The sequence below is a fragment of the Mustela erminea genome, chromosome 16 (genome assembly GCF_009829155.1).
Source record: "Mustela erminea isolate mMusErm1 chromosome 16, mMusErm1.Pri, whole genome shotgun sequence".
NCBI classification, from domain to species: Eukaryota; Metazoa; Chordata; class Mammalia; order Carnivora; family Mustelidae; genus Mustela; species Mustela erminea.
The window spans coordinates 83830152-83841348 of record NC_045629.1 but is presented as its reverse complement, the minus strand read 5'-3'; the positions used below and the strand labels follow the sequence as shown (position 1 = coordinate 83841348).

At 64.3% G+C, this 11197-nt stretch overlaps 1 protein-coding gene across 2 annotated transcripts; it reads right to left on the bottom strand.

Moving 5' to 3' along the window:
- Positions 1-717: 717 nt before the first annotated feature.
- LOC116575245 (cytochrome P450 11B1, mitochondrial-like) lies at positions 718-8753 on the bottom strand. Of its 2 annotated transcripts, XM_032316514.1 has the most exons (9): positions 8515-8753; positions 7957-8112; positions 4036-4235; positions 3691-3894; positions 3261-3415; positions 2019-2185; positions 1509-1587; positions 1214-1411; positions 718-968 (listed from the first exon to the last, which is right to left on the bottom strand). In XM_032316514.1, the coding sequence occupies exons 1-9, from the start codon at positions 8751-8753 to the stop codon at positions 855-857; spliced, it is 1512 nt and encodes a 503-aa protein (XP_032172405.1). In that variant the 3' UTR covers positions 718-854. The 2 variants fall into 2 exon arrangements, with proteins under 2 accessions (XP_032172405.1, XP_032172406.1); XM_032316515.1 differs by lacking the exon at positions 1214-1411.
- Positions 8754-11197: the final 2444 nt, after the last annotated feature.

Sequence of the window (11197 nt, the reverse complement as noted above, 5' to 3'; positions counted from 1 at the left end):
TCGCTCCTGCCAGCTAGGAGACCCCAGCCGACTCTCAGCTGTTCAGAGCCTCTTCCTCCCAGGTCAGGGCTGGCCCCTGTCCTGAGGGTCACTGCAAGAGGGCAGCCGGCACCGCACACGGAGGGCTTCATTAAAGGGAGCATGTGCCTGTGCCTGGCTGTTATGGCCCCAAGCCTTCTTCTAGAGACTCCTCTGAGGTCGGTCACCCTGCGGCCAGCCAGAGGAGTCCACCTCCACCCAGCTGTCAGAGGAGGATCATTGGCCCAGATGTCCCCGGCAGCTCCTTGGAGGCCATCCTTCCAGGACACACGACTCCCGACCCGCGCATCTGGTTCCCCGGCTGGGTGCTTCAGCCACAACCAGAGCCTGGCAGTGCCGGGAGGACCCAAGCAGCCTGAGCGCAACAGGTAGGGGGACTGAGAGCCCAGCTCGAAGCTCTGGGCCGGACGAGAGCAGTGCAGACAAGGAGTTTGAAGTGGCAACGGGCAAGACGGAGGGAGCCCCAGCTGTCAGCTCTTCATGGGGACAGAGTTGAGTACAGAGGCTGAGGGTTCCCCGAGAGACTAGACAGGGAGGCGGGCGCAGGGCGGGTCTGAAGACCCTGGAGCTAGTGTGGGGCGACTGGGCTCTAAGGCCCTCCGATGGTGCTCCTTGGTGGGACAGGGCGCTGGCGGGACTGAGCACGCAGCCAGGACGTGCAACCGAGAGTCATCCCCGACCCTTCGAGCAAGGTGCTGGCCTGGCCGCACAGTGTCGCGGGGCAGGGAGCAGGGCTCTTGGGCGATAACAGGGTGGCCTGGGGTCAGGCAGGGAGGGGCTGGTGGCGCGGCTGTCCCCACAGCATGGTGACGTGACTAGTTGATGGCCCGGAAGGTGAGGAGCGGGAGGGTGGAGGGGATCAGGATGAACTGGTACGTCATCTTTATATCCTCCTGCGTGAGGGTCTCCACCAGGAAGTGGTTCAGCACCTAGGACAGAGGCGCGGCTTCCACCTGCACAGCTGCGCAGCCTGGGGTCTGGCCCAGCCTCCCCCTCCTCCTCCTTCCTGGGCCCTGCTCCGTGGGCTGCGTGCCGTGCCGGGGAAGCCAGTGGTTCCCAGCCAGGCCGCCCAGCACGCCCACCCCTCACCCCACTCACTTCCCCCCACCCCCACCCTGGGCCGGGCCCGGGCAGTGGCATGTCATTGCGGCCAGGGCAGCCCTGGCCTGCTCACGTGGTGCAGCAGCAGCAGCATCTCTGTCTCTGCCAGGCGCCGCCCCAGGCACTGGCGCAGGCCGAAGCCGAAGGCCAGGCTGGGGGACCTGGTGCCAGAGCTCCTGCTGTCCAGCCAGCGCCTGGGATGATAGCGCTCCGGCCTCGGGAACACAGAGGGGTTTCGACCCAGGGAGTAGAGCAGCACCTTGACCACGGTCTGTAGAGAGGTGGGGAGGGGCAGCGTCAGCGCCTCGCTGCGGACAAAGGTCAGCCGGGCCTGGCGTCTGCTGCAGGGGCTGTGGGGCCCCACTCACCCCTGCCGGGATGTGGTAGTTCTGCAGCACCACGTCCGAGCCCACCTGCCGGTCCAGTGAGATGCCCACGGGGTACAGCCTGTGCACAGGGGCGTCCAACGGGGACCTCAGCTTCACCCGGACCCTCGCTTGCGTTCTGCGGCCTTCCTAGCCCAGGAGGCACCGGCGAGGGCGAGGGGAGCTCCCCGCCACGCCCACAGGTGGCTTCGGGCACTGGGAAGCCCAGACCATGAGGGGCGGGCTCCCTGCACCTCCGGAGCCCAGGCAAAGCTCTCCTGGCCTGAGCGGTCCGGCCGAGGAGGGCGCAGCCGAGGGGGCGCCCAGGGCGCTGAAGCGGGATTCCAGGGAGAGAAGCGCCCCTATCCCTCAGGGAGAAGAAGAGGAGCTACAGGGCACGCATCTGGGGCAAAGCTGCTCGTCAGCCCCAGGATCTGTCTGCAGGTCCGCTGAGCACGGCTCTCCAGACACTGGGGCCGGGGCACCGGGGCAGCCAGGGTCTGCCACACCCACCTCAAGGTCTCCTTGAGGGCCGCCCGCAGCAGGGGCAGCTCTGTGGTTGCCCTCTGGGGATTCTCAGTGATCCCGGCCTCGGCCACCAGGCTCTCCTGGCGTAGGGCCTGCTGCACGTCAGGGTTCCGCGCCAGCTCGAAGAGAGTCATCAGCAAGGGGTAGGCCGTCTGCGGGAGCCACGGTGCGGGGCTCAGACCCTGGCACAGGCCACGCACCTCCGACCCCAGGGGCTCTCCCCCAGGAAGACGCCCTTCCCCCGGGGGTGGACGTGCGTGCCCAGGGAAGCACCGACCCTGGGGATCTGAGACCTCAAGATCTAACCCTCGCCTCATCTGCTTCCACTGAATCCCTCAGGGAAGGTGTCCCCATGTTTGGTGAAGACCCAGGCCGCCTCCTCCCATCCCCCAGGGCCTGCTTCTCACCCTCCTCGGGGGTCCGTCTACTCAAGTGTATAGGTATGGGGGGTGCGGGGGTGCAGCCCTTCATCCCCAGACCCCTTGGCACCCACTGCGTCCTGTCCCCTGGGCTCCCATAGGCAGGTCAGCCCAGACCCCGGGGTCCCAACAGGAACGGGCCACCCTGGACCCTCAGTGGCCGAACCGTAGCCTCTGCTCATGGGCTTTCTCCAGCCAGCGCTCTGTGCCTCCGCTCAGAAGCCTGCGGGCCTGGCCCAGAGCAGGACCTCAGGGATGCTGGCAGATGAGGGTTGGCTTAGGGCAGGAGGCTCACGGCACTCCACACCCTGGGACCTGCCTGCACCTCCCTACAGCACCCCGGCCCCGGGGCTGGGCTGCCAGCTGCTCTCTCTTCCACAAGCTGGAGCCTCCGCTGCCCTCTGTGTCTTCAGCCCATCACCTCCGAAGCCTCTGTAGCGACCGCCCAACGGACCGCGGCCCCGGCAGGGGCTCCTTGTGCGGGCATTCCTGCTTGTGCGCACCCCTCCTTGTGCAGCGGCCCCTCGGCCCCCTCCTTCCCAGGGCCCAGACGTCGGCAGGGGTCTGCGCTGCTGCATGTTGCTGGGCCTCACCCATTCTGCACTGGGCCTGGAGCACGCTTCCCTCCAGAGCGTCTGCAAACCCTTCCCTGGGAAGATCAGCTCCGGAGTGCTCTCCCCCCCAACCCCCTCAGATCAGAGCCCTCCATCCGCTCCAAACAGGGCCTGTGGGAGCCACGCGGCATGGGGGTCTCTGCCTGCAGTCAGGAGGCTCCGAGTGCTAGGGCAGGGCTGGCTGCCGGCCTGACCGTGTCCACGCTCCCGGCGGTGAGTTCGATGGAGTTGGCCCTGACTGCCTCCAGGGTCATGTCCGCGTGCATCAGCAGCTCCCCCACGATGCCGCTGTAGTGCTGTGGGCCGCCGAGGGCCAACTCCTGGTAGATTTTCTGGATGGCATTGTTGGCTGTGCGGAAGGGAGAACAGGGGCCTGGGCCGGGTGCTGGGCAGCACCTGTCCCCATGCCGCCACCTGGCAGCCCCCCCACCCCCAAGACTCCCTGTTCCTGCGCCAGATACTCAGGACCGGCCCAGCCCAGCCTCCCTGCCAAGTCTCTTGGGCCCCGAGGACAACATGAGCCCAGTGAAGTGGCTTCAGCGCCCCCCACCCCGATTTCGGTGAGCGACTACTGGGGGCCCTGGTGTCCTTGCTACCCGGCACTGCCCCGTCTCTGGGCCTCACCGTACTGGAAGATGTAGTCCCAGGACTCGAAGTGCTCCTTCCACACCCTGGCGCTCGTCCAGCGTGACAGGTCCCTGGGCATGAACATGAGCTGCGCGGTGGACTTCAACATGGCCTCCAGGGCCCGGATGAACTGCAGGCTGGCAGGACTCGGGCTAGGGCCGAGGAGGCCCAGCCGCTCTCCAAAAAGGGCTAAATTGCTGGCTGAGGAGAGGGTATGGCTGCTGAGCCTCGGGCAGCCGATGGCCTCACGGGGGCCTCCTGCAGCACACCCACACGGTCCCAGTCCAGTTCCTGGCTGCCCCTGCCCCTGCCCCTGCCCCACAGAGCCCGGCACCTCCCTACCTTCTACGGTGTAGTTGAGGATGCTCGGCTGGATGTCCAGCGTCAGACTGCCCCGGGCATTCTGCAGCACTCTTGACTTCAGGGCCTTTGAGAAATCCCTCGCCACCCTGTCCACCATGGGGATGTACTTCTGCACCGCCTGCGGCGACAGCACGTCCGGGTTGAGCTTCAGCCGGTTCGCGCGCCATTCGGGCCCGTTTCTGGAGAGCAGAGACAGGAGCTTCAGGGAAGCCGGAGTCAGCCGCTCGGGGCCAGCCCCGGACACATCTTCTCCGGATGGGGTGTGGCGGGGGGCGCGGACAGGGAGCTGCCTGCTGGGCCTGAGGGGCAGATGCCTGCCTGTCGGCCTCAGCCGCAGCCCTTTCTCTGAGGGAAGCCTTGCGTGCTGTGCCCAGCGTGCTCCCGTCCAAAGAGGGGCTGACCCAGAACTTCTGCCTGGCCACGCCACGAGTGGGTTCCTGGCGTTCACTCGTGCACACCTACAGGTCCCCTGCTGGCCCGTCAGCACCCGTCTGGGCCGTCCCTGTCCCGGGAGGAAGGAGGGAGGGGCGACTTCCTGTCCGCCTTTGCCACCCTGCTCACACCAGGCCCCAGAGGCAGAGGCCCGGGGCCCGCTTCACTCCCACCCTCCCCGTTGCTGAGAGTGCTACCCCTGTGCCAGTCACACCTAGTCCGCCCCGGCCCGTCTCCTGGTCCTCCAGGGCAGGAGCCAAACCACGGGTCCTGCCACGTGCTCAGAACAGAGCCCAGAATTGTATTTCTTCCTTTCCCAGCTGCATGACTTTTGTTTCTTTTTCTTGTCTGATCGCTGTGGCTACACCTCGAGTGGGTAAAGAAGCAGTAATAAAATGTTCTCCCCGCCTGTAGATGGCATGAGACTGTATAGAGGGAAAGCCCTAAAGCGTCCAGCAGTGAAACCAACACAAAACAAAAAGAACTGACAATGGAATTCAGTCAGGCCGCAGGACACAGAATCAATACCCAGAAACCTGCTGGATTTCTGTACACTCATGAGAAGTAGCAGTAAGAGTATGAAGAAAACAGTCCCATGTACGGTCGCACCCAAAATAACAAAATATCTAGGAATACGCTGAACCAAGGAGGTACGAGCCCCGTAGTCAGAAAAGTCTACGGCACAGAAGAAAGAAACAGAAGGAAATGGAAAGCCATCCCAGGCTCATGGTAAGGAAGAACCAGTCTTGTTAAAATGTCCGTGCTGCCCAAAGCAATCTACAGGTTCGCTGCAATCCTTATCACAAGAGCAACATTTTTCACGGACTAGAACAACGAATGCTAAAATTTGGAGGGGACCCCAATAGACCTTGACTAGCCAAGGCAACCTTGAGAAAGCAGAAGGAAGCCGGAACCCCGGAGCCCCAGATTTCCACCCAGACGACAAAGCGCTAGCGATCAGTTCTGTGTGGTGCTGGCACAGAAGCAGGCACACCCATCGATGAAGGAGCATAGGAAGCCCAGAAGCAAACCCATGATTGGACGGTCCACTGTATGGCCGACCTATGACGAAGGCGGCAAGGACACCCGATGGGGAACGACCGTCTCTTCAACAAATGGCGCTGGGAAAGCTGGACAGCCCCAAGCAGAAGAATGAAACCGGACCACTGCCTTACGCCACACAGAAAAATAAACTTGACATGGATGAGAGACCCGCGTGTGAGACCTGAAACCACAAAACTCCTAGAAGACAAGGCAGGCAGTAATGACTCTGCCACGGGCCACAGAAACATTTTTCTAGATGTGTCTCCGGAGACAAGGGAAAGAAAAGCAAAATTAAGCTATCTGCACCTTGCCACAATTTGGAAAGGTTTTGCCCAGCGAAGAAACCATCAACAGAAGGAAAAGGGGGAAGCTCCTGATTGGCGGAAGATACTTGCCAGTGGTACGTATGATAACCTTAATATCTAAAGCATACAAAGAACCCAAGCAGCAGCACACCGAGCAAACACACTATCCCATTAAAAATGGCAGAAGACCGGAAGAGACCTTCTTCCACGGAAGACCTCGCAATGGCCAACAGACACGTGAGCAGGCGCTCAGCAGCACCCATCATCAAGGAGGTCCGCGTCCGCTGTAAGGACACATCACCTCCCAGTGGTCAGACGGCTAAAATCAGAATCACAAGAAACAAGGGGCGTTGGCGAGGATGTGGAGAGAGGGGAACCCTTGTGTGCCGTTGGTGGGAATGCAGACGGGTGCAGCCCCTCTGGAGAAAAGTGTGGAGGTCCCTCAAAAAGCTAAAACGAGTTCCACTACTGGTCATTTGCCCAAAGACAATGAAACCACAAATGCGACGAGATACCTGCCCCCTGTGTTTCCTGCAGCACGGTTTCCGATGGCCCGGACAGGGATACAGAGAGATACTCGTCCACATGATGGGGTACTACTCGGTCCCTAAAAGGAATGGGATCTTGGCCATTTGCGAGCCCATGGATGGACGCAGAGGGTATTAGGCTAAGTGAGAAATGTTAGTCAGGGTAAGACAGATTAGTATAAGGTTTCGCTCACGTATGGAATTGAACAAAGCAAATGAACAAAGACACAGAGAGATCAAACCAAACGCGGAGTCTTAAATCCAGACAACAAACTGTGGTTGCAGGAGCGGGGAATTCGGGGGTGGGGGACGGGGACCCAGAGTGCGCGCGTCGGGGTGAGCGCTGAGCAGCACATGGAAGTGTTGAGTTTTCCACCGGACCCCGGGTCCTCGTGCGCGAGTTCATGGGAGGACACGTCCGTGAGCCGGAAGTAGCCGCAAGAGGAGAACAGGAGCGGAACAGGAGAGGGAGGGGAGGAAGAGAAGGGGAGACAGGCTAAGAAGAGGGGGAGGGGAGGAGGGGGAGGAGGGGGGGGAGGGGGTGAGGAGGAGGAGGGGGAGGGTGAGGAGGAGGAGGAGGAGGAGCTGGGGAGGAGGAGGAGGGGGAGGGGGAGGAGAGAAGCGTTCTCCCCCACAGGCTGATGAGGACACGGTTGGACCAGTTTTCTCCCAGGGCACCAGGGCCCAGGCCAGTATGGACGGAAGCCCTCAGCGCACGGCGGGGAGGCCCCTGCATTCTCAGCCACACTCAAGCAGAAACACCTTCTTGGCTTCAGCTGGCCGCCGGCAGGTCGTCAGAACGATCGCGTGCACACACGTGCACACTTGCACACCAGCGCACACACGTACCCCCGGAGAGATGCGCATACCACAGCGGGACGCCTGCACATGCGCTCGCTGACCAGGACGACACGCGTGAGCACGCCCACAATCCCCACACGCACCGCTGCCACAGCACAGCTGGAGCGCTCAACCCACGCGCACACGGAGACACGCGCACGTATGTAGCACTCACAGCGCACACCTACTCCGAGGCTGCGGACAGCTCCAGCCAGGAAGCCACACACACACAGGCACATGCACAGGCTCACGCTCGCACGGGCACCCGCTTAGAGTTTCGCTTCTGAACAAGGGCGCCTTTCCTACTGCCTGCCCTCTCCCCACCCCAGCCTCCCCATCCTGAGCTACCTGCGCTCACCTCGAAGTCCCACAGGGGACCTCGTGCAGAGGGCTGCAGTCCGGGGGGGCCCTCAGGCTGACATGGACGCCTGGCCGGTGACCCCTCCCCCAGGCCTGGGCGTCCCAACCTATAGGAAGGGAGAAGCCCACCCTGCCGGGACAACGCGCGGAGGCGGGTGCAGAGTGGGTGCTCCCTAGTGCCAGTGGTCATCCTTCCTGGGGTCCCACAGCCCCTTCCCACCCCTGCGACACACAGGGCCCACCTGCTCTCAGGATGTCCCTGGCCAGGGGCGCTTGTGGGCTTCTGGACCTGGCTGGACCCTGCACTGGGACGCGCGCCACCTGTGCCCCCCTCCCCCGCCCCGGCCCCGTCCCCCGCCCTCCCCGCCACTGCCACCCCGCCTGGCTCTCACAGCAAGAACACGCCACATTTGTGCCCACGATGCTGTCGGTAGGCCAGCCAGGGATCCAGGAGCGGCCGCCAGGGCTGAGGGCTCTCGGCCCGCTGCAGGCTCTCCACATCCTCGGGCAGCATCACGTACACCATGTGTGTCCCTCCCACGTCATACCTGCGGGACAAAGCTCAGATCCCTGCCAGAGGGGCCTGCCCTCCCCTGGGCCTCGTTCAGCAGCACCAAGCCGGCCTGTCTCCGGGGGCCTCTCCCTTCCAGAACAGGCGCTCCCTCCCGCTGTCTAAGGCAGGAAGCCTCTGGGGCTCTGCTGTCTCACTCCGCCCGGCCTGCCAGGGACTGCTCCGTCCTCACTGAGAGCCGCCGCCTCCACGGTCAAAGGCCCAGAGCAGCCACCGCTCGGCTCCCACCCTGCCTTCGTGAGGGCGCAGACAGAGCCCAGGCCAAGGGCGCCCGGCGGGGACGTGGCAGCGCTGGTGCAAGGCGCCCGGCCGGGACTCAGCCGTCTGGAGGGACAGCCGGTTAGGGTGCTCTCGGCCAGGCGGGCAGGAAGGGCTTTACCTGAAGATGGGCCCCAGCTCCTGGAAGGTCCGGTGCATCTCCAGGTGGAGGTTCTCGGAGCCCTGCTCCTTCCAGATCTGCAGCAGCCTCAGCCACTTGTTGCCGGGGCACTGGGGGATGGCTTCGAAGGGCAGCACCGCCTTGGGGGCCTGAGCGGCTCTGGTGCCCAGTGTGCGTGCACAGCTCAGGGACAGCCGGCGCCCTGCCAGCCACCGGCGTGCCTTTGCCCCCAGTGCCATTCTGAAGCTCCCTCCGCCCCTGGGCAGCGCAACCCTTTTATCTCGCCAGGAGGCCTGGAGCGGCCGACCTGACCACGTCACGGGAGAAGCTGTCCCTGGACCAGGCCAGGAAACCCAAGGCAGGGGTCAGGGCTGGAGGCCTCCGGCTGGAGGCAGAGGAAAGAGATGGATGGGTGCCTTGTCTCCCACTGACGCAAGACCTGCGGGCGGGTGGCTGGTGAGAGCCTGTGCAGGGTCTGGCCTGGGGGCTCGGTGGGGTCGGCCGGTCGGGGTAGGGGCCCTTCCGTCCTTCCCGTGGGGAATAGAGAGAGAGGAGAGCCGCCTGGGACAGGAGCTGGGGACGAGCGAGGGCCTCCATCCCATTAACGCACGGGCCTTTCTGTCTGCTCCTCCCCAGGCCTCTGGCTAGGTGCAGGGCACCGGGACTCAAACCAGGAGCCCTGAGCTGGCAAGAGTCCCCGAGTCCCCGCCAGTGAGGCCTTTCAGTGCTGGGGGTCAGTCAGAGGAACCCAGAGACACACCTGGGGATGGCACTGATGTGGCGGAGGCCCCGGGAGAGGCTCGCTCGCCTTGGCCCAAGCTTGGCCGGCCCGCCCGGGCCTGTGCTCGGGGCCCACGCCCTCCCTTCTCCTCCTTCGGAAGGGGGCTCTCCCGGACGCAGACTCTGAGCGCAGGCCGGGGGCAGCGTGGAGTCTGTGCTGGGGGGTGCTGCGGGCGTGGGCTGTCCACCCTCTGCAGGCTGGGCCCGCGGGTCGGGGTCCAGGGCACCTATCCCCCCGATTCCTGGCAGCCTTCCCACGGCCGTCATTGTTCCCATGCCCAGACAAGGGGACAGAAGCCCCTCGCTCCTGCTACCTCCCAGGGTCGCCCTCCTGCTGAATCCGTTCCCTGCTCCCGCCCCTTCTGTGGGTTGGCGGCTTAGGGGAAGGTCTTCAGGTGCGGCGGCCGAGGAGTCAGGACGGCCAGGCAGGCCCCTTCAGCAAGCTGAGATGTGTGCGGTGCCTCAGCCCCGGAGGGGGCCCAAGCGGTCCTCGGGCAGAGAGGCAGGCTGGAGGCACATCGGCCCACGCCACGCCGGACACTCCTGTTGCCCGTGCCTGCCCGTGGGCCCTCTGCCTCCCGGCCCCTCCGGACCTCTGCTGCCCGTTCTCAGGCCTGACAGGGCTACCGCAAGGGGTCTGCTTTCCGTGTCCCCACACAGCCTGCCACGAGGACCTGGGGAGGCAGGTGGCCTGCAGCCAGCCTCTCCTGCCGAGAGGAACGGTGCAGCCGGCTCCATCAGGGAGGTGCCGGCGGCCGACGGTCCTGCACTTGCCCCGAAGTCCCGGTGTGGGCCGGCGCCCCAGCCCTGTGCCCGGGAGCAGGTTCCGGAAAACTCTTCCTGTGAAGCCTCCTCCTTGGTGCGCACCCAGGAGGGCTGCCAGTGCCGCTGCTGGGCTGCTGCCCCCACCCCATGGACCCACAGGCCTGGCAGGCCCTGGGGGGCGGGGCAGGGTGGCTGCTCTGAGGCAGAGCTGGGGGGCCAAGGCCCAAGCGGCCTGAGAGGGAGATCCCCAGCCCTGGCACTGCCCGTTCCTGCTGACGGCGCTCCAGCGGGGGGTGGAGAAGGACACAGTCGGCGGCGGGCCAGGGCAAGGCCAGGCCAAGGTGTCCCTGAATGAGGCGGGCGCCCCAAGGCCCAGTGTCCGGAAAAAGAACCGTCCGCGGACGGGCACCCTGAGCCGCGGGCCCGCCTCTGCAAAAGAGCTGAGGTTGGCACGTGGGCTGCTGGGAGCAAGTCCGTCAGGGTCAGCCCTCCGCCCTCCCTGGGGCTTGGGTCCCAGCTGTCCACACTTTATATCTAGTCCTTCCCGGCCCCAACTGCAGGGACGGAGCCCGCCCCCAAGGGGCTTCTCTGACTCCCTCCCCTGGGCTGCAGGCAGCAAACCCAAGCCCGGCCTGGCCCCATCAGCTGCCTCGCAATGCCCACCGCACAGGTCATGGGGAACACGGGGGCCCCTCTTCTGGAAGCAGGGAGCTCCGCACAGAACATGCCCTGGTACCCGGGAGTCCCCGCCCCTCTATTTCCATTGTTGTGCCCGAGTTTTCCCCTCCGAGAGACCACCAAGGAGCCAAGCACCGATGCAATCACGCGAGGGTTTATTTGTCAAGCTTAAGCTTGGGCCCAAGTATACCCGACACAGCGGAGCAGGGACTCGGATGCGAGCTTGGTAAAGGCAGGGGTATTTATGGGTTCCTGCTACTAGAGCAGGGTGGGGATTCCCGGAACCAAAGCAGCGTGGGGCTTACGAAAGCGAAGTAGGGGAAAGTTCAGCCCTTGGGCACAGGGTCTGAGCCGGCTGTCCGGGCTGAGGTGGCCGTACTTATGCGAGAGCTAAGCCTGACGGGGGATGCCCTTAATGTTCTCGGCCTCCACGCCATGATACTATATTCCCAACATGGCA

What these genes read in the sequence shown, in the direction of transcription:
- LOC116575245 (XM_032316514.1), bottom strand. Translation starts at nt 8,753, where the DNA reads ATGGCACTGGGGGCAAAGGCACGCCGGTGGCTGGCAGGGCGCCGGCTG. An exon ending in AAATGTGGCGTGTTCTTGCT is followed by an intron (nt 4,236 to 7,956) that starts GTGAGAGCCAGG and finishes TCTGCTCTCCAG; the next exon opens with AAACGGGCCCGAATGGCGCG. An exon ending in GCCCTCAAGGAGACCTTGAG is followed by an intron (nt 1,588 to 2,018) that starts GTGGGTGTGGCA and finishes CCCTGTGCACAG; the next exon opens with GCTGTACCCCGTGGGCATCT.